The sequence below is a fragment of the Taeniopygia guttata genome, chromosome 2, assembly GCF_048771995.1.
Source record: "Taeniopygia guttata chromosome 2, bTaeGut7.mat, whole genome shotgun sequence".
Classification (NCBI taxonomy): domain Eukaryota; kingdom Metazoa; phylum Chordata; class Aves; order Passeriformes; family Estrildidae; genus Taeniopygia; species Taeniopygia guttata.
In genome coordinates this window covers 91,484,768-91,511,798 of record NC_133026.1, presented here as the reverse complement: position 1 = coordinate 91,511,798, position 27,031 = coordinate 91,484,768, and the positions used below count along the sequence as shown (strand labels likewise).

Genomic DNA, 27,031 nt, shown 5'->3' with positions numbered 1-27,031 from the left:
GCCCCCGGCCGGTGGTTTCCGAAGGGAGACAACCGCGCGGGGGATGGCCCGGGGGCGGTGGCGGGCGGGCGCTGGGCCGCGCCCCGCGGCGGAGGGGGAGCCCCGCGCCGGCTCCCGCCCAGCGTCCCGGGGCCGCCGCCGGCCGCGGTCAGCGCCCGCCACGGGCCGCCCCATGGTGAGCGGGTGCGGGGTGAGGAGCGAGCGGGGGCGGAGGGAGCGGGGACCGGCGGGCGGCGGGGCCGGGGCGGCTCCGCTTTCGCTTTCGCTCCCCGTGCCAGCGAGGCGAAGCCGAGGGAAAGGCCGGGCCGGGGCCGGGGCCTGGCGGGCGCACGGTGAGCCTCAGGCTGGGCCGCTGCCGACGGGGCCGGCGGGAGCCGCAGGCGGAGCGGGCGCCGGGATCTCCCCGCGACTCCGGCTCCGGGCCCGAGGCCAGGCCCTGCCCCGACCCGGCCGGGCCCGAGGCCGGTGCAGAGCGGCGGGAGCTCGCCCTGCTCCCGGCCCTGTCCCGCGGAGGGGCCGGCGGTGCCCAGCCGGAGATGCCCCAGCAGCGGCTGGGCCCGAGGTTGTCCCGCGGTCGGGCTGTGGGGCGCTGATCGGGACAGAACATGTCTCACCAGCTTGGATTGTCTTGTTTACTTATTTATTTACTTATTCTTTGCAGCGTGACAAATTGTTAAACCTGGCATTTCCTAGGCTTTTAAAACTGTAAGTCAGGAAAAAAAAAAAAAAAAAAAGAAGTAGTTTAGTGTGCTTGAAGCCCTTATATAAGACTTAAAGCTTGTCTTTATTTTTTATGCTTCTGTTTTTTTCATGCTTGCCTTGCCTTTCCAGAGCATGGTACAGGCAGGGTAGGCCTCTAGAACCTGTTGGTCTTAAGCTGCACCAGGGGAGGTTTAGGTTGGACGTCAACAAGAATTTCTTCACCGAGGTTAATTAGACATTGGAATGGGCTGTCCAAGAAGGTGGTGGAGTCACTATCCCTGGAGGTATTTGAGGAAAGACTGGCTGTGGCGCTTAGTGCCATGGTCTGGTTGACAGGGGGGTGTTGGTAGGTTGGAGTTGATAATCCCAAAGGTGTTTTCCAGCCTAATTGATTCTGTGGTTCTAGGGTGAGACCAGAGGTGTAGCTCTTTTAATACTGAGAATTCAGTATTAGGGCTCTGATTGCAGATAGAGCTGTTGTGGCCTCTCATGGCAGGCATCAGCCCACTGCAGACTCACTCCACCGGTTCAGCTTTGTGCAAAAGGTGTTCATGTGTTAGTCATTAGGTATTTTCTGCCTTCTGCAGCTGGCTTAAATGTACAAATCCAAAACAAAATGTCTGTTGTCTGCTCTGATTTCTCAAAATGCAGTCATGTGCCCTTGCTTTGCCTGGGTCAAGTCTGTGTTGCCAGCTGATCTACAAGAGCACAGATCTGCTGGGAGCCACAGCCTGACATGTATAGCTGCTGATTCTGAGTGTTCTGTGGGAGATCCCACACGTGTGCCTGTTTATCTCACTAAGCAGTTTCATGTTACTTTGTGAACATGTTGGGACTGGTGGCTGTGCCTTATTTCAGCCAAACAGTTATCTTCTTTTGATTCATTTTACAGACAAAAAGTAAAAGATGTAATTTAGTCCCAGAATGCAGTTTGGCTGTAGCCTACCACAGGAGCGTGTTCCTCACTAATTTCAGGCCTCAGCCAAGTGGGCAATAGCATCACTGCATACTTGTGGGGCCAATACCACTCTAGGAAATGTTCCAGGTCACCCTAGGTAGAGCGCTGTTGTACATCCTTATATTCTAGTTAATTTTATTTACAGGGAAGAACTTTTTGGCCTTTCAGCCTTATCAACAAGGCATTTATGCTGCAGGAACTTTCTCTAGTGGCAGTGGTTGTCTAAAGTGTTGTGAGTGAATTAAAATCAAATCAGTGAATTACACTGTGTTTCCCTGGGCAAGCAGAAATCCTGAGGTTTGTTCTGTATTGTTGTACTGGATTTCAGAGGAGAACACTAAGCAGTTTAACGAAAGTTCATGAGTGTTAACAAACAAAAGTTCATTAGTATTAACATTTGAGGTTTGTTAGCAGCATTTTCTGAAATTCATAACAAGTAAAAAGTTACGTTACCATACCTGGGAAGAATTTTACTTCTGGTTGATTGCAACTATGTGACTTATGCTGCGACAGCCTGCTTTGAATATGTCTTTTTTATTTACGTAGTTGATGAAAACTTATTCTGCATCTCAATCTTGATCACTTCTGGATTAGTGTTCTTTCAGTCACTGATTTTTGGATCCAAGCACAGAGGCATTTCACCTTCCTAAGGAGCTGAAGTTGAGTACAGTGTTTTCACTTGCTTTAGGAGAGGGTTCATAGGCCAGACAGGGCTGCTACTCAGAGGGATCTTGACGGGATGAAAATGGGCAGACAGAAACCTCAAAAATTCCAGCAGAAGCAATAAGAAAGCCATGTACCTGGAATAGGTTGGGAAGACTTGATGGCGAGCAGCCTTCCAGGAAAGGGCCCTAGTGTAGTGGCGGACCACATGCTGGTTAGAGAGCTGGAGCACATGGCATTCTAGGAGAAACAGGTGGGTTTGTTCAGCCTTAAGAGAAGGTGAAGGAAGGGGAGATCCTGCTGTTGTGGGTAAAAGCTGTAGAGCCAGGCTGCTCGTGGAGGTGCATGACAGTGGGATGAGGAGCAGTGGACACAAGGCAGTTTAGCTACAAGCAAGGTCTTCATGGTTGTGATTTTGGTTTGTTTTGTTTGTTTTTAGCCTGGACCGTAGTCAAACACTGAAGGAGGGCTCTAGTGAGTGTGGAGTGTCCATCCATGGAGGTGTTAGAACTTTACTGGACAAGGGTCTGTGCAATGATATCTGACTCAGCTTGTACTGGATAGCATGTGAAAATCCCTGCCAACCTAAACTGTCCTGTTACTCTGTGATTGCTGAAAGAACAGGCATTATTACTTCAGAAATGAGTTGTTAAAGTCATGCTTAAGAGAACACAAGTCATGCAGGGTTTCCTTGAAATTGCATCAGCAACAAGCAGAAATGCATAAAGTTACTTTTATTTCTTTAATGTTAATATTATATGAATGTTAAAAAAAAGTAAGACATTTCATTGATAATTCATGGCTTAGAATTTTTGTTGCAGAAGCTACCATACTATTTGAGAGAAAATTAATCAGGAGACCTGATGAGAATGTAAGAAGTTTTTATATTTCTTTCTTAGTTTTTCTAACATGCTGCACAGTGAATTTTAGGCAGCAGTGTCTTTAAGAGTAGACACTGTCATGGAAGTTACTGTCAGGAAATTCTTAATGAGAAGAAAATGACTAGCCAGAGCTCTGCATGCAGCCAAGTCTTCAAAATTCAGAATTTATATAATCTACGCAAGGCACATGGCCATTTCTTTACATTAGCTCTGCTTTCACAGTGCTCCAGATTTTAAGTCATCTAAACTATCAGTTTTGACTCTCATCCAGATGTCATGAAAGGTTAAGGACAAAGTGTTGGTGAGTTTAATTTAGTCTCTGCTGTATTTCTTCTAAGACAGAACGGGCTGTGGGTTTCTGTGAGTTCATGTTGTGAGTTACACGTTTGAAGAATTTGCATCAACACCTTCAAGACGATTCCGTATTAAGGAAAAGCATGACATGGCTATTAAATATCTTTAGAGAACCAGTTTTTATTTAATTCTAGCTCATAAACTCATGGATTAGTGTATAAGCTGCCAGGAAATTAAATGTCTATTTGAAGAGGAAGTACTGCAGTTTGGAGTATGATGCTTCTTATCTTTTGGACATTATAAAAAAAAAAAAAATTAGTTCTAGACTCAGAATAGAGTTCAACTGTGATATATGGAGTGCCTCTTTCAAAAGTTAGGGACTGTAGTGACCAAGGTATAATAGAATGTATTTTTTATCATCTTGCATTTAAACTGCTGGTTTTGGAATGGTGAAAAGGGTGAATCAATACAAAAGATATAAAGTTCTTTTTGCATCCTTAAATGTGTGAGGTCACCTATCCATTTTGTGTTTATTTGAAGGTTATTATGAAATGCCTTGGCTTGGAAGGGGATTTGTAATACCACTTGATAGTGTGTTTTTATAATTTGAAGTGGGGATGATTTAGCAATGACTGTAAAGTCAGTTGATGAAATAATTTCTTCTTGAGGTTCTGAAAAAAGAAAAAACGTGTCATTGAAACCCTAAAGATTGATTTCCCCTAACTTGGTCTACTCTCAGTAAACATTCAGCTTTCCACAGTTTTCAATTTCTTTGTTGAGTAGGATAGATCGAAAGAGGTGAGTCTGCTGTTAGCATTCTGTTCTGAAAAATGCAGCATTGTTTTGTTTGTTTGTTTGTTTATTTAGGGAGGAACCATCTTCCTCTCTATACCAGAAGTGCTTTCCTGTTCTTGCTGGAAGAGGCTTCCCACTTGGCTCCTTTGAGTTGGAGCAGGTTTGTACCTGTGCTCCCTGCAGCCTGCATGAGGGGGCTGGGGCTGAACACTGAGCAGTTCAGTCAAAGACCCAATGCCATCAGCTGGTGTCTGCCCCGATGTTCTGTCTGCAGGAATAGCAGGTCTCAAAAAACCACCAACACCCTCCCTCTGCATTTTCACACCAGAGGTAGATGTGAGGAAAGCAATGCCTAATTTCACTGTTGATAATATGTTTGGGTGTGTGAAAAACAGGAATGTTTTTTAACCTGTTACATTCTGCCATGTCTCACCTGTACCAGGAGGAATATGCTGAGTTAATTATTTTAAATCAGTTTATTACTGAACGAGGAAAATCGGGAAAGCTTTCTGATGTGGTAGCTGATGTACTTCAGGTACTTCCATGTAACCAAGCTAGCACATGTCTTTTTACTGACACTTGGGACAAAACTTTCTCATACGTGTCTTCTTTCCCCTTGTGTGCATTCAGCATAATGGAATTCCTTTATGGCACTCCTATGCTCTGTACAGAAATGCTATTGCATACAATACTACATATCTCTCTTTCAGAGAAGTGAAACTCAAAAATTATGTTTTATACTATGCAGGGAACAGAATTCAGGCTGCTTATGTACCTACTGATCCTGCAAATACTTTAGCAGCGTGTTTATCCCCTTGTTAGGTGATGCCGTAGTCATTGTCAGTAGGGAACATATGCAATTTGGAGTGCAAATCTTCATTTGGGAGCTCTTAACATTTCCAGGAAATGGAATTCCAAAATTAATTTAATTCTCGTGTCTTTTCAGGACATACTTTACAAATTTTAGGATGATTTTGAATGTGAATTGGCAGTATATGAAGTATGATCACTCAAAGCATCTAATTGGAAAGTTTTTTTCAAACTTTTTAATGTATCATTATGCTGTAAAGCATGTTTGCCTCTGCCTTAATTACTTAGCTGATTTTCTTCTTATTATTAGTGTTAAGTTTTTTGAAAAATTATCCCCAAAGCCTGCAAATAAGTAGAGATAATGCATTTAAATGCAAATATCCAGATATTAATAGTGCTTAATTATGTCTTTGAGGGATATGTGATCATCAGAAAGATGGATTTATCTTATTTTGATTTCTTTAAAAAGTGATTCAGGTTTAACTTTCTTGTTTATTTTTTGTTTGTTTGTTTTTAGGGGTTTTTACCTTGGTGAAGGTATATTGGACAACAGATATATTGAAAGCTGCTTTTAGGATGTCTGAAGATGAGGAAAAAGTTAAACTCCGTCGAATCGAACCTGCAATTCAGAAATTCATTAAAGTGGCAATTCCAACAGATTTGGAAAGGTTAAGAAAACATCAAATAAATATTGAGAAGGTTAGTGTTCACTTTTTATTAATGTAGTTCTTTTTGCAGTATAGAAGCAGTCACACTGAAAGATTATGTAGTGTTTTTGATGAGAAGTTGATGAGAAAATGCTTTGATTCAAATTTGGCTAAAGATGGAAGTTCTGTATTTGTAATTGTGTGCACAAAGGCCTTTACATTTTAGTAAACACTGATGTTACCAGTAGTTTGGTTGAAATACTTGTATGATAATTCACATTTTATATATTTTAGATACATTTTAGCCATAATGAATGTGTTACAGTACTGTTGTGAGCTGTCATGATGATTTTCTCTTCAATAGTTTTTGTAAAATTAACTTTCAACCATGCAAACCAAACATCTCTAGAGGTAAAAGGATAATTTTATAGAATCTGATGCTGTGTATTTTACAGGCTACTTTTAAGCAAAAATCACTAATTATGTCCAATTGCTTAGAGCAGCAACATTATTTACTTATGATGAAGCCAATATCTCTAACCTCATTTCATGAATATTGATTTAAACCTTAGGTTCCAGAGATAGTCCAAACAATTAATCTCCTAAATCACTGTTTGAAGAAACTATAAAATCAATATATAATGAAATTTGACCTTGAATACACCTTTCCAGAGGAAGTGGCTACCATAAATTCATCATCATTGCTTCTCAACTATATGAGAGTCCAACTTTCTGTATGACCATTTTGGAAGATTTAAAAGCTAGAGCCTTATGAAATAAGTTGTCTGTACTTTTATTTCTTTCCATGTTTTCCCTATGAAAACTTGTTTTCTAAAGCACGTTCCGTGGATTGGATGGCTTTTCATTTTCACTCCAAGAGGGAGTAAAATTCATGTGTATCCAAAAGAGGTACAGATGTCAGATAACAGCAATTGACTTGGTAGTACATTGGTACTACATTTCCCGTGCTTGGTAGTACAGGAAGGTGGATATTTTGTTTGGCTTACTGCCCTAAACTTTGTTGGTGATATGCAACAATATTTTCCAAAGGAAAAAAAAGTGCTGTAAGACAGTTTTTCTCTCTTGCTTTCAGTTTCAATTTCATTTCTTGTGCCTGTTTTAAAGAATATTGTGTGAAACACTTTTTACCTTTGGCTGGGAATCATTATTGTTCTGGGAATATATGTCAGGGTGACACAAAATGAGAAATGAGGGTATCTTCCTACAGTCTTATCTGAGTGTGGATGTTTGTGTAAGACATTTATTCAAGAGCTTTTAGCAGGAGATATTATGACAAACTTTTGCTTTCTCTCCATGTCCACTGGATATCTTCAAGGAGAGATGGAAGAGATCCAAAGCAGAAGCATGAAAGTTTCTTTCTAAAGAGACTCTCAAGAGAATGTTCATAGAGCAAAAGAGATTTGAGTGTCTAAGAGTAACCTAAGGTTTTATATTTTTGTTGTGGAATGCAAACTATTTGGCTATAGCACAATTATGATTAAATACCACAGAAATATGAAACTACAGGGTGATTTGGATTGGAAGAGAAGCTTTAAAGATCATCTAGTCCAGCCCCCTGCCACGGAGTGGGAACACATTTCATTGCATCAGGTTGCTCAAAGCCCCATCCAACCTAGACTTCCAGGGTTGGGGCATCCACAAGTTCTCTGGGCAACCTGTTCTAGTTCCTCACCACTCCCATTATAAAAAAAATGTCTTATGCCTATTGTGAACTTATCCTCTAAACATTTTAAAGCACTGCCCCTTATGCAGTCACTATAGGCCTTAGTAAAAAGTCTTTGCCTTTCTCCTAAGCCCTCTTTATTTATCAAAAGGCTGCACTAGGGTCTCTCAAGAGCCTTTTTTCTCCAAGCTGAACAATCCCAATTTTCTCAGCCTTTCGTCACAGGAGAGCTGTTTCAGCCCTTGGACCATTTTTGTGGCCCTCCTCTGGGCTTGACATAAGAGGTTAGGATTCCATAGATGTTTTTACTTCCTGGACTTCCCTTAGTTTGTTTGGGATAAAATCATAGAATGTTAAGGGGTTGGAATGGACCTTAGAGATCATCTAGTCCCAGCCCCCCTGCCATGGGCAGGAGCACCTTCCAGTAGGCTCAAGGCCTTACCCAAACTGGTTTTGAACACTGTCAGGGATGGCATTCACTACCTCCCTGGGCAACCTGTTCCAGTGTCTCACCACCCTCACAGTAAGAAATTCCTTCCTAATCTCTAACCTAAATTTTCCCTCTTGCAATTTATACCCATTACTCCTTGTCCTATCACTACAGCTCCTGATGAAGTTCCCTTCTCGGGCTTTCTGGTAGGCCCCCTTCAGATACTGGAAGGTTGCAGTGAGGTCTCCACGCAACCTTCTCTTCTCCAGGCTGAACAGCCCCAACTTCCACAATAAATAATGTCAACACCATCTCTTCCCAAGCTTTACAATCCTTGAGGCCCCCAGGGTGAACGCTACCCAGGAGTGTGGCCTACATTGTGCTGCATGACTGAAGTCAACAAGAAGGAATTTTCTGACCATGTGAATGTCAGTGTGTTAAGTCATTGGATTCCTTGGGCTCGTCACTAGCATATTCTGAATTTTGAAGCAAAGTAATAAAACAATATATTAAGCAGATGAATGTGCTGAACATCTCTAGAAGAAATTATGAAGAGCAGTAAAGGTTTCCTGAGGAATTTTTCTTAACTGCAGGATTTTTTATTATTAGTTGTTTGGACAATGTATTACAGTCAGCTGAAGTCAAATAGGTGATTTTTCCCTAAAACCTCAGAAATTCCTGTTTCAGTACTCTTTGAGGGGTGACTAAATTGAAAGATCTACTGCTGATACAGGGCTTTCTGTCCATTTTATTTTAAAGAACACAGTAATTTTAATGGCATAACAATTTATTCAGAGGTTATTATTATTCAGTTTCCTAGAAGAGTGATGTTAATCTGACTTTGTTGAAGACTAAACTTTTTATCTTCCATAGCACTACAAAGTCCTAACATGAAAGAACTTTTTGCTCTGGAAATAAGTAGTAACTTAGATTTCTCCTTGTATTTTAGGAAGCTGAGTAACTTGTGATGCTTAATGCTGTGGCATCTGAAATTATGAAAATAATTATGGAAAGATAGAGGCTGTAGATAAAGTTTTTTATTGGTAACAAAGGTTATTAAGAAATTGAGGAATTAAACATAAAAATGCCTTAGAAATCATGGTAAATATTTTGCCTTGTTATCTAAATAATTAAATAAATATTCTATTATTGTCTAATGTTGTAAATACATTCTTTGATAGTTTCAGCACACATTCCAGGAATCATAGCTTCTACTTCTCTTACTTTACTACTCTTTTTCATGCTATTATTTGTGTCAACTGCCTGTAGCAGGCACTGATTTATTTGATTGATGAAAAGGTTGATGTGTGATAATATGCAGTTCTTTTGCCAAACTTGCTCTCTGCTAATGTAATAGTTAGTCTGGTCTCTGTCCTGTGGGAAGTACTGGATAGTTTCCCATTGAAGTTAGTGGAACCTCGTGGAGGTGCCAGATCTGGCCTGATGGTTCTTGTAGCTGTGTTTGTAACTACATAGAAATGTTCAGTGTAAATGTAGACAGCAGCATTGTGTAATGAATGCCACTTTCTTTATCAGTAGTATCAGATACCTTGTTGTCCTGTATGACCATTTATTTAAATATAATAGATATAATATAATAATATATTATATTATAATAATAAATATAATAATATAAATATGACTATTTATCCACTATTCCACTCCTTTCTCCTTCTGCCATTTGTTCTACTGCCCACCAAGTGATTTATGCCGCAGCAGTGTCAGGATGCAATATCACTTGGGTGTTAAAAAGTGATACTGAAACCCTGGCTGGCTGCAATTCAGTAAAATACATTGTGCAAAAATTTTCACAAAATACATTGCTATTTATCTCTCTAATTTTGCAGTGGAACTGTTTGTGACTCAACTTCTTTACTTTCAATTTTGGAAAATTAAAGTGATCATTTGCCAAAGGTGGCTTTTTATTTCTGCATAGCTAGTTGGTAAAAATAACAATTCTAAGGAGTCTTTTTCCTCTGTTTTAGTATCAGAGATGCAGGCTCTGGGACAGATTGCACGAAGAGCACATCAACGCAGGACGAACGGTTCAGGTAAGGATATGAAAATGGCTGTGCTGCTGATGGGGTTGGATTACAGACATAGTTCTGGTTACCTCAGGGATGGACCTTCAGAGAGACATGCACTTGACAGGTGGGTTTGACAAGCCAGCACATAGTTTTGCTTTACTTAATTTAAAAGTTAGGGATTTCCTAATTGTGTCCTATGAGGCAAATACAGTCAGAAATGTTTCTATATTCTTGAAAAAGATAAAGTTTGGAGACTGTGATCTTTTGCAAACTGTCCTCTTACATTATTAAATTAGAAGACAGCTCTTGCAATAAGGGATACTGCTAATTTTAAAGCATGATTTCAGACATAGAGAACATCTGGACACTAGTTTGGTGTGCACATCTGTTGTTAGGTACATGATATCATCAAGGGAGGAAATACCAGCACATTTGTCAGCATGGGCATCATCTCACTGGCTTCACCCTTAGTCATCCATAACTCAGCAAACAGAGAACCATGCACTGTTTCTAAAAATACCTATGTCTTGGTGAAAATGATGCAGAAACTCAGCCAAACATCAGCTAAATAGCACACAGGCAAAGTAGATTATCAGTACAGAAGAACACAAGGACCACATCTGCAGCACAAAGTTTGCTGAGGCAGATGTAGCATCTGGTGGCTGTAGCAGCTGCACTGCCAGTGTTCTGAGGACAGACATGCATTGGCTAGGAGAGGCATCTTGTGTTGGTTTCATAGGTATTGTTCAGAGGAGGGACCCGTCTTTGCTGCTGAAAATGGCCTACACTGCACATAGACAAACAGGATTTACCAGCACAGCTGGTGTAGCCTTAAACCATTGCTTACAGTTCTAGTCGTGTGAATTCCCTTGTTTGTTTCAGTGTCTTACTGACTCTTGTGGGAAATTAGAACAGACTAAAAATGAAAAAAACCACCACCAAAACTAGCTCACCTCAGAAAGAAGAACTTAATCCTGATTGAACAACAGAATTAGATAGTAGGCAGAGCTGGAGTTACATGTCTTTTTTGAGGAATAGTGAGCTTTTTGTTTAGTGTAGATGATACTAAGTGATACATGAAATCCAGTTGATATTCCTGATTATTGGAGGTTTGAGTGTGTATTTTGATTTTTCACCAAATACTTTTGAAATTTTAATGCGTTTATTCTTCATATTCAAAGAGGCTTCCAAAGGTGGAAGTTCTCTTAAAACAATAACATTTTAACAGATGTGGTGTAGTAAGCATGTGTTTGCTTAGGCCTATTCTCTAATCTGTTTTCACATCTCTGAGTTGTGGGAAGGGCTTCTCTTGTAACTTTAAATTACCAGTATAATTTCTTTAGCAAGACAAAAGAATCTATTAATATTAAAGAAAAGCTAATTCTGTTGAAGATGTTATTTTTAGATATTTTAAGTGCTTTAACAAGAAAACTGCTTATTTATCTCTAGAAACATTTATATTTGTCTTGAATCTAAAGCTTGCTGGTTTTACTTTCAGTCAAATTTTCTTAGGTTTTATTTAATGCTTATTGCTTCTTAGCCCTGGATACAGATCTAGATGCATTAAAGTGGTTCACATTCTGATACCCAGAGAGCAGAATAAGTATCTGGGTCCATGCAAGAAGACCAGACTGGCTCTTTGTTTTAATTAAATAGTTAGGAGTCTGGAGTACTTGATAATAAATTATATGACATGTAGAATGTGTTTGCCGTAAGCTGTTTAAATGTTTACTGATGGACTTGTGATCTGTTTGTTTGCAAAGAAATCAGATTAATTATTGTGATACCAAATGTTCTCTGCAGCACACACTTTGCTCTCAAAATTAGATGTTGTAAAATACATTAGGAATCCCTAAGTCAATATTGACCCAAGGCATCCGCCACAGGTTTTAGACAAATATATGCACAGCCATTCTACATTTAATCCATGTGCACATAATTAGCCATTTTTCTGAATTTTCAGTTTACCCAGAATAATTACTTCTGTTGTAATTTTGATGATGGTCAAAATTATAATAGAAGTATAGATGAGTGTAAATCTGTTGCTCTGCTTTCAAGTGACTGGGTGACACATTAAAAACTTCTATAAAGGAAAGTGAAGAAAAGAGATAAATCTTGCACAGACCATCAAGAGACCCTTTCAAAAATACTGAGAAAATAGCTCTTGTGTATAATGTATTAGTTTTTCTGAATGTGCTCTTGTGTATTTTCATTTTTAGGGACAGTCCACAGACTTCTTAAAATGTTAGAGCCTGAATGAATTTGCAGTTTTCTAGGCTTTGTCCACATAGATGCCGACTGTACCACACAATTAGTTAATAATTGCAATGTTTAAGCTAATTTCAATGAAATGACAGTATTTTGTTGTAACATCTAAGGACTGCCCTGATCATTTTCGTGGTGAGAGGAAGGGAAATGCTGCAGTTACTAGAGTGGAAATAAGATACTAAACCAAAAAAAGGAAAAATGCAGTAGATGAACAGTCGGGCTTTAGTCTGTATTCAGCCTACAAAAAGAGACTCAGTTCTGCAAAGCATATTTAGGCTGGCGTAGTCTCTCCACTGTATTGGTCTAACCTGGAAAGCTGCTTGAAAAATGTTAATCTGTTTTTTGTTGTTCACTGAAAATGGTTTACAAGTTAAAAGTGGTTTCTGATCAGCTCTTTATTGCATAAATCTTCAAAGCTCAGGTTGTTGGCTCAAGGCCTTGTATGGCTCAGGTCTTCTGTAATATTTCTAAAATGATCCTCAGATTTGGTACTTTTCTGGCATACTTTGTAGATCTGCTGTGAGAGCATGAGGAGGAGTGTAGAAAACTTTTATTTCTGCAGGAGATTCTTTGTGATATCACTGAAGGATCATGTAAAATCAACTCATTGCAGCCTGTGGCCATCTGCAGAGTAAAGATATCCTTAAACTCAGAGAGTTCCTTTGGCCTAGGCCAAGAATTTTGTAGGACATGAGTGACACAGAGTAGAAGTAGACTGATTGTGTGGTAGTGGTCCAAAAAAGACAGATAACTTAGTTATCTGTCTCTCTTAGGAGAGCAGTCAGTGTGGTCTCTCCTACAATCTCTTCAGTCAGCAGTAGTAGGATCCTAGGTAGGATAGTCTGTCCCGTTTGGGCACCACACTTCTAAGGCAGGCATGAAGTGAATAGGGAGAGCCCAGTGAATGCAGTCAGAAATTGAGAAAACAGGACTTCTTGTAAAGATGAACAAATAAGTTATTTTGCCCAAAGAGTGCCCAACAGTTGGGATGAGAGTGATACACTTTCATGCTCTACCTAGAAATTAAACTCAGTGCCATTAAAATTATTATGAGAAGTCACAGTCATTTGCATATCCATAACATTTGTGATGTTACACCCTGGTGAGCTCCTGGGATGTGTCTCCTCACAGCAGGGCTGAATTTTCCTGCTAGGCTGAATCCATTCACCTTCTGTTTAATTGACAGTAAGTGGAACACAAGTCCTCTCTTCAAAACCACATAGGAAGAGCTACTAAAATTAAATTTTACTAAATAGGCTAATATCATCATCTGATTCCTCCATCTTCTTGTTCAGAAATATTTCTCTTTGATTAGCAAGGTAGTAATGAGCAGTGGAAGTGAGGATCTGGTTTAGCCATTCCTTAGGGTGAGCACTTCATACCTCTTTAAGCTTCTGTTCAGGACCTGTGCAAACTCCCATCAGCCAGTTGTGTTGTGGTGGTCACTGCACAAACTTGTAATTCGCCCCAGCAGCAGCTGCAGTGGTATACATCCCAAGTAGAACTACATCTTAACTCAATTTCAATTGAAAAAATCTCCTTTTTCTTTAAAAGAAAAAGAAGCTGCTGTGGAACCATTGTTACCTCACCCCAAACTCACTGTTGTCACTGTTTCACTAGTTTTTGTTTGTTTGACATGTTTGTTTTGTTTTTTTTTTTTGTCTCCATTGTTACCGAAAACAGGATAATAGTAATAATTTTCTTTACTGAAATGAAACAGCATGAGCAACCTCAGTCCCTTGCATATAGTTCTAGAAATTAGATATCATCATGGGTGTTGTGTTTAGATAGTCCCATTTTGTTTCTTAAATGAAATTCCAAGATTTTGTAAACCAAGAATTTTGGCACATGATGCAGTATGAAAGTGCTGGCATAATCTTTTTTTCAGTACTTAGGGGCACACCATGGGGGGAAGAGACCAGGAAGCACAAGGTAGACTGAGATGAGAAATGGATGAGGAAAGTTACTGGCTACCATGTTTTTAATTCAGCTCAGTGTCTTCCACAGTAGGGTATTTTTTTGTATCTCTCTTTTTTAAAATTGTCAATCAGTGTTTTTACCTGAGGTTAGTCTTGAATAATGCAGCCTAATTTTGCTAGTAGTACTCTCAATTTAAGCATACAGTATAATCTAATCAAATCTTAGTAATCTGACACATCATTTTAATGAATCAATAGTGATTCCTTTGGAAGCTTGTGCAATGTTACTTCAACATGTTGTTGAATACTTTCCTTCCTCCTTCTCTAATTATATTATCTACTATTTTTTTCATAAATACTAAAAGCAATTAATTCCACTAGTGTATATAAATAAAAATAGTTCTATCCAGAGCTTGCTTTTCCATGTAGTCAGTCTTACCTTTCTAAGGCATTACCTGTACCTGGTTTGTATTCTGGAAGAAAACCTTTCTATTTCTTACCACTCGTTGGTGTCAATTCATTCTCTTGTTCTGTTGTGAGAAGAGTATTCAAATTAATTGGTAAATAATGTGACAAAATGTAGAATTTGTTATATCGCTGTAAAGTAATGCAGAGAATATATTTTTATTACAGCCTTTTTTTTTTTAATAATTAGATAAAAACTCTGTCCTAAAAGAGTAAGTGGTGTAATTTAAACTGTAAATTTCTTCTTTTCACTTGTAGGACAAGAAAATTTGTGTGCATCTTTAAAGCTCAGGCAATGAAAAGCCCCTTTATTTTTAATGCAGAAAGAAATTTATCTCATGTGAAATGCCTCTTCTTGCTAGCTATGAACAGTTTGTATCTCCTCAGAAGTCTTGTAATTAAAGAAGTATTTATATGTTTTATTAAATTTTATATTCCAATCAAAAAATACATTTGTCGTTCATCTGAAAAAAAAATTAAAATAAATAAGTAATCCTTCTCCTTTGTCCCTGAAGTTGGCTTCACAAAATGACGGTTTTGGTGTAGTTGGGACTGTATCCTGGACCTCTGGATACAGTCTATGAATGACTGTATCCTGAACTCCTGTGATCACCACAGTCACTTATTATTATAAAAAAAGCATATTTTGAGAAGCAGTCACTTACTTTACTGGGATATTATTGCAACTTGTTGTAACTTGTGTAAATGTTTTGGCAAAGACCTAAATTGACCAAAGAAACAGAAGTAACTTCAGCCATTACACATTAAATGAATTAGTTAAATACTTTAACTGAAACCTAAATTAAAACAAACTGACTTGGAGAAGTGAATTAAATGCAAAACTGACAAAATAGTGGTGTTGATGGCTTCAAAAATGTTTCTCCCTTGATCATAAAGATGATAGGTGCTTCCCAGGCACCAGAGGTGTCTGGTGTTCTCACACAGTAAGCTACAAAATAACTCTTAATACTCTTGCAGCAGCTCCGTGCCAATATGAGAGAGATGGAGAAGCTCTGTTTGAGAGTCCGGCAGGAAGACATCCCAGTTCTGCAGAGAATGATAAATCCCATTAAAGAGGAAGCTTCAATTGCTGTTAAGGACTTCCTGCAGCTGCATTCTGAATCTGCAGAAGTACTTCAAAGGCAACTCAAAGGACAGGAGGATGCTTCTTTAACCAGATCTGCAACTCTAGGACAAGGTAGTAGAATTTAATTTCTGTATTTATTGTATCTCTGTCATTGTATCCAGTATGCAATTTCTCTGACCAGATATAAATTAAGTAAACCAATAAGATTTCAGTTGAAGAGTATTGTTAATGAAGAAGTAGATTTCTTTCCCTACACCACACTTTTGTCATGCCCTGTGACTGAATTTTGATAAGCAGAAAATGCTTAAATAGCTTAAAAAATTAAATATCTATGGCCTTCCGTGACAAAGGTCCTTGGTAGCCTTGGAACTTGAAATAGTGGACTGTTCATAGGGAGCAGAATACTTATATTCACATTTCAAGGTAGCTTGGCTTCTTTTGCCCGCCCCCCCCCCCCCTGCAAATCACTTGATCATGTGCAAGTAATCATTCTGGCCATTTTCATTGAATTAATGAAGAAATACCAGGAAGATTTTTATATGACAGACAGTGTAATATAGCATTGATGAAATATATGGAAAAAGAGAAGCAAGTTCCTAGGTAAAGAACATCTCTTCCTTTAACATTTTAACTTGGTAACTGACAAGAAAGGAGTATAAATCCATTTAAATAAAATATTTTGAAAACACACTGTGACATGCTAGAAATCAGATATGTTTGCTGGTCTTCACTCCTTTCTGTATAAAATGTTTTTCAATCTTTGTTCTACCATTCTGTCTTCAGCAGAAGGCTCTGTTATGCCCTGGTGATCATCTCCTGATGATCTGTGAGGTTGGTTCCATCACGATTAAACCCTTCCTATATCTGTAATTAGTTTGATTGCTGCAGTAGCAGAATTACTTAAAATGATTTGAGCATTTCATGTGCCCTAAAATCAAAAGAACATTCTCAGTCAGTAGCACTGTAGAAGAACCTGCTGTCAGATTTGATTTTATGACCGTCCTTGTTGCTGCATGCAGAACTACAAGAACTCTTTCTTGGCTCAAGTCAGTGAGCCTTGTGGTTGAGCAGGGAGAAAAGGAGATTTGACAACTGGGCTTGCTTACAAGAATGTCATGTGCCGTAGTATCAGAAAACCTTGTGAACATGAAGTTCAATCAAACACAGTCACAGAACCCTTTGGGTTAGAAGGGATCATCTAGATCCAAGCTTCCTGCCATGGACAGAGATACCACCAGCAGACCAAACTGCTCAGATCCAACCTGGCCTTGAACTCTTCAACGGATGAGGGCATCCACAGCTTCTCTGGGCAGCCTGTGCCAGTGCCTCACCAACCTCAGTGTAAAGAACTTCCCTCTTCTTACAAGGCCAGCAGAATAGACTGAATTGGCTTCTGACATAAAAATCTCGATCTCTTCAACATGTTGTAGTTGGCTGTTTAGTAGTTTGTTCTAATATCTTTGTGGATTTCAAAGTCCCTTCTCTTGCAGTCCTCTGGAATCACCTTATTCAAGTTCTCAAAAATTTGCTTATATGAAAATAAAATTTCAGAGCTGTGTCTTAAAAATGTACTAGAATTAATTTCATCAGACCTTCAGACCCTAAATAGGCCTAGCTCATCCAGATATTTTTAACTTGTTCTCTTTATGTTTCAGCCTCTGTCTTTCTCTCTTTTTAAAATTAATTACATCAAATACCTGCTTAAAGATAAATTTTTATCTGGCAATGCACTTCCACTTCCTTGGTCTTCCTCTAACTTCATTCAAAAACTTCCTTGCTACCATTTATGCCTCTTCAAAGTTGCAATATATTTATGTCCTGGTCTTCCTGATATTAACTTTCCGTGCTTATATTTTAATTTGTACTTGTATGTCAAATTCTTGACATCCGGGGCATTGAAGAGCTCTTGCTGAAGCCATAAACTTCTTCCTCTGCATCAGGACAATTTGATGTAATCTTCAGCACAGCTGTTTTTTAGTGTCTGCCAGCAGTTCTGCAGTCCTTTATCTTTTAGGATAAAGGACTTTCTTCCACATAATTTTTTGTAATAATTTTACCCAATTTGTTGATATCTCTTTTGTGGAGAGCTCATTGTCTTCAATATTCAGTGATTCCCTTAATATATATTAGCCACTACTTTCAGTCTCTTTGTGTGCTCTTCTCTATTATGATCAGAACTAAATATAAATACCTTTTCTGTTGGTGACTTTTCTGCAATTGTTCTCAGTACATTCCAATATTTCATTGGAAAGGCTTTGTCCTGGCTTACTGCTTCTCTTTTTTACACAATTACATAGGTAGCAAATGGGAACTAGAGTTTAATTTCAAAGAACAGGATTATTTCTGAAATCTGAAATACCTTTGTAGTACAGAGGACATTGATTATAACAGCACTTCAGAAGGAGAAATAAATTTATTAGAATTATGGAGATGAGAAGAACAGAAAAAAAAAAATTACTGGAATGACAGGCATCTGCAAGTCTGCTCAGGAATGTGGAAATAATTCACCCCATTTAAAGTGAAACAGACAGGCAGACAACTAAATACAATTAAACAGGTTTTTTTCAAGTTTGCCTGCCTGTGCAAGCAGCCCTGTTGAATTGCTAACCCAGACACAGTGTATTGCCTATTCTTTTGTGCTTAGAGGCTGCAGTCCTGAAAGCAAATCTTGGCTGTTGATCTTAATCAAAGGAAGTTCAATACGTGCCTGTTCTTTGTAGCATGTTGCTTCCCATCTGGTAGAGAATGAAGGAGTTTACAAATTCAAATCTCCCATTTAGAAGGCATGTCAGTGATATGATACAGTCCCTTTCCCCACTCACCATCCTCAACTGAGGGCCAATAGAAATGGAATTTAATTGCATATTAAACAAATACTAACAAAAGGTAAGACTCCACTCTTAAAATTACTAAAATATTTTAAGCAACATATTGGATCTTCCAGAGCATTAAATTTTTATCTCGAGTGTAATGAGGTGTGAAGCTCCTCTGTGAAATCTGCAGAGGTGTTTTGTATTATTATACTTCTGTGGAGATGCTGTATAAATGAACTGGTAGAGTCACTTCCATTCTCAATTCTATTAAAATTTGTTAGATTTGATAAAAAGTGAAGTAGTGAATATAAATTTATTTCTCATACTTTCAGCCCAAATGTTACAACCTCTTACCCTTCCTGTTCTTTACCTTAGTTTTTTACGTGAATCAAGAATTTTCATGAGGAATTTTTTCTCACTGATTTTTAGTTACTACAAAATGGTAACATGTAAACCTGCTTACAGTTTAATTTCTCTGGAATGTGTGTCATGCAAAACCTTGGTTTTGCAACATTTTCAAGGATATGCTTTTCTGCAGTAGGTCAGCATAGATTGTTAGGAACAGACCAGAGCACGGTCTTGGGAGGAGGCAGCTTTGTTTAGTGAGATTTTATTTTGCTTTTTAATTATGCATACTTTAATTTTAACCAACTTAGCATGCATGTGGTTGATTAGGGAAGAGTACACCTTTCTGGGCAGAAGAAACTTGATTTTGAAATTGGGTTGTGTAGGATTGAAATGAAATAAAATCCTCAAAACCAGTGATAAATGTAAGAGTAGATGGCAGAACAGTTTTCTCAAAAAATGCACACATTTGGATATTTAATTAATTATACTGAAAAGGGGAAAGGAATATTTTAGAACTTAGTATACAACCTTAATTAATCTGAGGTTATTAATCAAAAATATGTTTTGGAAGAACAAGTGATGATTGTAGAACATGAAGTGCCTTCTGTGTCTGGATTCTTAAAGGAAAAGGGTAGAAATACTTAAAAATAAACCCAAGTTAAGCCCCCAAATTGCTTAGTGCATTCTTGTTACCCTGCTTACTTAGTAATTATGTCTAAATATAAATTTCACTCAGATTTCTTCTGAGATGAGAATAGGAAGATTGGGCCCTTCATCTACTTTGAGTTATTGGGATAAAAATGTTGAGAAATGGACAAAGGTTATGAAAATGTATAATTTTTATTTTATCTTAAATTAATTCAATGAATAAGCATGCACTGATTTTTTTTATTAATATGATTATATTTATTTGTTTTCCATTGGACATATCTGTTGTTGTAACAGTTATATTATTATCATACCTTGGCACAATCGTTGTATCTAAAGATTTTGATACAATATTTACACTTTAGTATTGTTAGACCTATCTGACCAGCCCTCCTCATAATAAGCTTTCTCTTGGGACTGCCTTCCCAAGGAAGGAAACACCACTGAAGGAGCGACCACCCTTCAGAAATTGAAGTTGTTTGAATTGAGATGATCTTTGCACTGTGTTTACATGTACACCTTCTCCAGTCTGCTTTTGACTCCCAAGCTCTTCCTCAGTCCCTGCATTGACAAGCCAAACTTGTTTGTTATTTTTCTTTATTGCCACTCAATTTGTTGTCCACAATTACAGGCATGTCCATGACATCTGCAGTGGCTCTGGAGTGGGCTCTGACTGGAGGAGGGGTGTGTGTCCCTGTTAATTTTGTCTGCTCTCCCCAGTGCCACTCAATGTGTGTCATTCCCCATTTTTAACACCATGCTTTGTCCTAATGTCTTCTGCATTCAGTGCAGGTGATTTAGGGAGGAACATACTTGAGAGTATCTCATGTACAGCACTGAGCTGCAAATGTCTGCCATCCTCACAGTACCATTTACCCAAATTATCCAGCATGGAATGCTTGGTACCACATTACTTGGGCTTCACTGCTTTTGCTTTGAAAGCTTTTCCCCCCAGCATCTTTTAGTTTTCAGTGGCTGAAAATCAAACCAGTAGCATGATAATCAATCGTAAAAGGAGTAACTGTCTGTTCAGTTTTGGGAGCAGAGCATTTTTATGTGTTGTATGTAAATGAAAAGTTTTTGTCCCGAGCCCAGTTTTCTCAGCCTGGTCGATACAAAGTGAATTAAATGACCTTGAATTCAGGAGTATAATTTAGTATAATTTCAGGACTAGTTGTGAAAATGCGCTGGTAGAAATGAATCTATTTCTTTGTCAATAACATCCTTTTAAGAAACTGTAGTGCTGTAAGGCATCTCCCTGTATGATCATTTTTGGGGCTGTTGCTTGGCTTGAATTAGGTTAAGTACCAGGTTACCCTTGAGAAACTTCAGTGAGAAATTCTGTACACCACCTGCATCCAGTTCAGTGCATTTATTTATAAACATCACGTTTCTCATTCAGAAACTTTATATAACACAGAAGTGAAGGATGGCTCCCAAAGTTTGATCCAAATCTACTCCCGCCTTCCGGAAATACCTCAGGAAGAAAATGCAGCTGAGTCCTGGGAAAGTTTAGAAGGGGTATGTTGGAACTCCCTCCCTGCCACGTTGGTGCTCTCGGTTTTAGCAACAAATTTAGCACAGAATAACATGTTTTTTTTATTTGCAGGACTTGGTTGAGCTCAGCCAGTTGGTGACTGAGTTTTCTCTCTTAGTCTGTGTAAGTATTAATTCTACATTCTGTCCTACAGTCTCCTACAAAAAGAGGGTGCATGGATAACTCCTAGGTGGGGTTGAGTGGGGACAAAAAAAGCTGAGGATGTATCTCTCCTGTGATTCAGGCTCTGCCAAGGTGATACTTTGAGGAGGCAGCAGTCTCTTCTTTCAGCACTAGTGCTGGGAGTTGCTCCCAAATTCTTGTCACTAGAGCCTAGGATGTTCCTGCCTGTGCACATGGCCATGAGCTGAACCTTAGCGGAAGCTCTGCTGTGTTGACTGCAGGCTTCTACCTACGTCCTATTAGTTTTTACAATTTCTAATTGTAATGGTGGCGACAGCTTTTACTGCACAGGGTGTGTGTCAGGTATCTTTTCTCACTTAATCAGGAGTGCTAGAAAAATCCTCACCGTTATCATGCCCTTTCTCTGCTCTCACCACTTTGCCAAAATGTTTAGTTCTTCCTGTGCCATAGGGAATTCAAATGCACAATTCTCATCTCCTAGGAGAGTTCTTTAATCTCCTTGCTATTGGGTTAGTAGGGATAACTTAGCTTTTATCTTTTCTGCTATGTCCTGCTTAATCCATACAAAAAAATCCAAGTAAGAACCATTCAACTAGAGAGAGAGTGCAAAAATGTTCATTCAGTATTCTAAGGTTAAAGGAAGAGGTCTTACTGGATTTTGCACTTAACCATCATTAGATGTAATAGCAAGTATCTAAGGTGGGTGCACTGAATTGTAGATGACTACTAGAGCTGGTGTACTGACTTAGCAGTTTCTGACTTAGGAAGAGGCAAAAAGTTCAGAGTGCCTTTTATTTTAAGCTTAACATCAGCCATCTCATTATTTTGTGACATAAAACAGTCTGCGTGCTGCTCAGCTTAGAATAAGAACAAACAAACCCACAGACCCCTTTATCTTCTGCTATAGTGTTCCCTGGGAGAGACTGCAGGGGAACCTGACTGACTGCATTTGGAGAAAGAATGGAATGTTTCTGTAAAATCAAACAGTAAAATACAGAGCAACATCAAGTATATTTTCCGTGCTGTCACTATTTCTAAAGTCATTGTTTTTAATGTCATAATTAAATACTTATTCTTAGATTTCTTGATGCAGCTTTGTATATTGGAGTTAGTACTAATCTTATAAATGCCCTTTTTAGAATTTTTTTGAATGCAAGACTCAGCTGGAAAGAAAACAGGCTACTTTGGTTTATTTTTCCTTTTGGACTGTGAATTTGTCTATCTATAGAAAAGATTTAGAAGTAATTTTGAGTTGTTTTCTCTAACTGCAGCAAAACATTGTCTAATATCCACCCCATATTATTACTTAATAGTTTAGATTTTTTTGAAGTTAGTCTGTAGCTTCAGCAGAGTTTATCAGATGCTAATCATGGAGCACCACTAGGGCTGCTGGGAGCAGATGAAAGCTGCTGTGGGGCCCTGATTACAGGCATTAAAATGGTGTGTATTGGCTCACTGCTGCTTCCCAGCAGGTTCCCTCACTCTTAATTCCTTTGCATCTAGTCCCAGCAGGAGAAGATTGACAGGATTGAAGACCATGTCAACAGTGCTGCTGTGAATGTTGAAGAGGGAACCAAAAACTTGGGGAAGGTAGGGATCTGCTCCTGCTGGTGAATCAATGGTGCTCTGCCTCCCAGCCACCCTCTGTATTAACCCCATTGATCTGCCGTCTTTAATGCTGAGGGAACCAGCAATTAAGGAAATAAAGAAGAAATGACCCACAGGTAGCAGGGGAAAAAAAAAATCAATCTTTCTTGTAATTTTCTATTGCATCCAGGCTGCTAGAAAATACAATTATTTAATTTGGGGGGGGCCTTTTTAAACACTATTCTGATGATTACTTTGCTATATATGTAAAGACAAGTGCAGTCCGTGACTGGCTCACAAGAATCACATAAACATTAAACAAGAGGCTGATGATAACCTGTCATTTCCATCCTGTTCCGTGTCAGTTGCTAAATAAACCCCAAAGCTGCAGTCAGACCCATCACTGAAAAGTCTGAGCATTTTCTCAGTTTCTGATTTAATTTAAGGATGGAGACCAGGTAACACCCAGTGTACACAGCAGCTAGAACCACGTGCATACACAACTGCATACACAAGACAGGATTTTGAATTGGTATTAGCATGTTCTGTCATACTTTTTTTAAATACTAATTTGTAAAGTTTATTTATCACTGAGCATTCAAGTCAGTGCCAAGAGCAGTGAGGGGAAAATGCACATCGCCACAGGCAAGTATTCTAACTATTTTTTCTTTCCTTTACAGGCTGCAAAATACAAGCTGGCAGCTCTGCCTGTGGCAGGTGCAGTCATTGGTGGAGTGGTGGGGGGTCCTATTGGTCTCCTTGCAGGCTTCAAAGTAGCAGGAATTGCAGCTGCACTTGGTGGTGGGATTTTGGGCTTCACAGGTGGAAAATTGATACAAAGAAAAAAACAAAAAATGATAGAGCAGGTCTCTTCCAGCTGTCCAGAGCTTTCTCACCAAAGTGCCAAAAAATCCAGCTGAAGTATAGATTCATTATGGCCAGGAATAACGGTGTAGTAGCTGAGCTAATGACAGATTTGCAGCCTTATGCTTTATATACAAGGCTGAATTGTGTGGATTTTGATGACAGTTCTGTTCCTTGGAAGAGATGAAAGAGTCGTGTCAGAATTTCTCTTTTCAGACACGGTGACATCAGTCCTCTGAAAATTATATGGATAACTTTAAATTATATAACTCTTAGGTAAGCTATATTCACAGCTGTAATAATGGGTGACAGGTGCTTCATGCCAAATTTGCACAAAGTGTCTTGCAGACAATGCAAAGAGATACTTGGAAAATCCTAGTGCTTTCCCATGAATATCATGAGAAGCTGGAGCTTTTATTGTAGTGCTGCAAAGAAAAGGAAATAAATGCCATCATTCTTTCAAGCTCATAGTATTTTAAATTTACCTTAATTTATCTGGATTCCCAAACTCTTCCTGTTATTCCCTAGGATATAACTGACTATGCCTGTTTAATAATACACAGGGAAGCATGTGCTGTCATTAAAAAAGGTGAGAATGTTGAATGAGCAGAGTGGAAAAAAGTTATGTATATATCACATCGGTATTGGAAGCAGCTTGTCCCCTTTCCAGGCAAAACAGTTAATTTGTAAACTCCCCACCTTGCTCCAAGTGTAGTTGTGAATTGAACAGTCTAAGCAGCAACCATGCAGCACTGCTACTGGAGGGTAATGATTTCCCATAGCTGTTCAGCTCCTTGGCTTGTCCTGAGAACGCTGTACAGGATGAAGAGCCAAGCTGTGGCATTCTGAACCTGAAGCCTCACATTGTTGAAGCAGCACTTAGTGCAAGATGTTGCCTTTGCTTCTCGTGGAGCCCAGAGCGCCCTGGTGGGAGAGCTGAACAGCTTCTCTGGAAGGCCGTGCTGCAGCCAGGCCCACTCCCCCCACGGGCTTTTGTCCCTTAGCGGGGGTGTGAGGCCACAGGCCAGCAGAGAAGCAGCAAGGTCCCTTCACTGCCAGCCCCAGAGGTGGGGATGGGGTTGGAAATGTCAACGTGATGGAGCTTATGGTGTAAACCACCCTTGTTTGGACAGCTGCACTCTTGCATTACTCTCCAGTGCCAAAAGTTCTGCTTCCACCCACACTGCAGTGTAGCTGCTCAGCCTTTTCAAGATTTTGGGACATGCCTGTACGGGGTGAGATGCTGGCAGTGCTTTTACTTGCTTTTTATAGTGGACCACATTATCTTACCCTCCTTAAGAAGCCTTTTGCTTCTGGAGCTTCAGTTCTTAAATGCTAAAGTATTAATGTATTGTTATTGTCATTTAATTGTACAGTTGTCACATAATTTACTGTTCCAAACATGGTCCTACCTCCACCCTTTCAGGACACTTCCCACACTGCTGCTACTGTCTAGTGGAACAGAAATTGAGGTTGGGAAGCCGTTTTTTGAAGTTCTTAGATTGGTCAATTCATTCTGAGCTCTGCTTAACTTGTTTTCTTAGGTACACAGTGAACTAAGTATTGAGGTAAGTCTCCCTAGCAGGGAGCATGGTCCAGGGAAGTGTACTATAGAAAGAGCTCCCTTTCAATAACCAGTACTTTGATATCATCACTGGAAATCACTGTCTGCTAATGACAGATGATGGGGTTTTGTGCCTAGAGACATTGTAAACAACTGTTAGTTACAGCACAAATAACTTCTTCTAAGCAGTTCTTCCTTATTTCTTTCAAAATACTGAAATTGCTATCAGCCAGAGCATTATGTCTAATTTAAGTAGGTCTGAGATTCAGGGAAACAACAAGTAATTGCAGACGTTGTCAGAACTGCCTGTGTTGAAGCCTTGGTGCCTGCACTGGTAAAATCAGCTGGAGTGCAAAACATGACCTGAGTAATTCAGCTCATTTGCTTCTGACAGGCAAAAAGCCCTTTACATCCAAAATGCATTGAAAGGAAACACAGTTAATGAGCTTGTAACAACTTCATAGTAAGGCTGTTCATTCCTTTGATATTTATTTTCTGCATTTAAAGGAAGACACTAAAAAAATAAGCGTTCTTAATCAGAAACTGGTTGATTCTTTGTATGAATCTTCAAATGCGGTCTCTGCTTTCCTGCTGTATGCTGTGAAACCTCGTGCATTTAAATGACAGCAGCCACATCAATGATGTTGTGGACTCCATCCTCTCCCCCTAAACTGGAATAATGCCAGGACAATCTAAATTCATAAGAGTGAATTCCTGCCTCAGCTTATACAAATTCAGCTTGGTGTGCAGTCATTTTATGAAATGTCTACTACAAAAACTATTCTTCCCCCTTGCATTCTTGTGGAAGCAATTTGAAATCATTGTGTACACACTATTATTTAAGCTATGATATTTTAAAATAGGTGGGTTATTTACATATGCAAAGAAACATCAGCATACGAGTAACTAAACTAGCAATTAAATTGCTAGGCATGTTACTCAAAAGAATTGTAAGATATAAATAATTCTTTCAGATGAAATAAAAGTTTTTGCCTACGAGACTGGTTGGAGCATTTACTGAGAACATCAGGGTTTATTTCCTATCAGCATCTAAAAGATTAATCCCTCCCAAATTTCATACTATTAAAATAATTGCACTAGCAAGATACAAGAATCCTGTATTGAGTTCCCAAACACATACTTCAGCTATCAAAATATTTACATTGTCTGAAATGAATACAAGTTCCTAAAAGGTCACAGGCATCCAGTAACTCATACACACACGGTGGCTCAGAAATGGATTCAAGTTCAATGGAAAACAGTTCGGAATGGTTTTGTTCCCTAAGGGGATAATGCTAATATTTTTGACAACTTTTCCTGGAAAAGCTGTGAGAAGTGTTAAAGGGAGTGGGAAGTTTGGCACCAAGTAGTTAAAACCACAGATGCAGATGATCAGAGTGGAAGGGCTGAATTTGAAACACAACTTGGATTTTGACAAGCACAGCTCAACTTCAGCTGTTCAAACTCCTGCCTGCGAAGAGAAAAGGCACTGGAGCACTGGTGCAGCTGGGTCAGTGGTCATCAAGAACCCAGGAGAATCAGGTCCAACTCCAATGAATGCATGCCAAAAATTACTTGAGCATGTAACTGTCATAAAGCTGTTACATCTCTCAGACTAGTGCTGGGTATGCCAAAGCTCTGGGAGCAAGTCCTTACCTTCAAAAGCAAACTTGGATTAAGGAAGGGGACAGGGGGTTAATCTCTTTCATTTCCTAGCTGAAAGCACCAGCCTGTGGCCTGCTGGGTGGATCATGACCATCTCTCTTCAGAAAGAGAAGTTTAGACATCTTCCACCAAACAGCAATTATAAATCCCATTCCTCCAATAACCTTAAGGAAAAATAGGAACCTCAGAGGAGTATGGTAAGTACTTGCATGTCAGAATTGACTTAAATTT

At 39.1% G+C, this 27,031-nt stretch overlaps 1 protein-coding gene across 2 annotated transcripts; it reads left to right on the top strand.

Moving 5' to 3' along the window:
• Positions 1–21: 21 nt before the first annotated feature.
• STX17 (syntaxin 17) lies at positions 22–26,134 on the top strand. Of its 2 annotated transcripts, none has more exons than XM_041714673.2 (8): positions 22–175; positions 5,621–5,802; positions 9,850–9,915; positions 15,525–15,741; positions 20,842–20,960; positions 21,049–21,099; positions 22,624–22,710; positions 23,388–26,134. In XM_041714673.2, the coding sequence occupies exons 2-8, from the start codon at positions 5,680–5,682 to the stop codon at positions 23,625–23,627; spliced, it is 903 nt and encodes a 300-aa protein (XP_041570607.2). In that variant the 5' UTR covers positions 22–175; positions 5,621–5,679; the 3' UTR covers positions 23,628–26,134. The 2 variants fall into 2 exon arrangements, with proteins under 2 accessions (XP_041570607.2, XP_030121716.4); XM_030265856.4 differs by having other exon boundaries at positions 15,522–15,741.
• Positions 26,135–27,031: the final 897 nt, after the last annotated feature.

Coding starts and splice junctions, on each gene's coding strand:
- STX17 (XM_030265856.4), top strand. CDS start 5,680: ATGTCTGAAGATGAGGAAAAAGTTAAACTCCGTCGAATCGAACCTGCA. Junction 15,742..20,841: donor ATCTGCAACTCTAGGACAAG/GTAGTAGAATTT, acceptor TTTCTCATTCAG/AAACTTTATATAACACAGAA. Junction 22,711..23,387: donor GAACCAAAAACTTGGGGAAG/GTAGGGATCTGC, acceptor TTTCCTTTACAG/GCTGCAAAATACAAGCTGGC.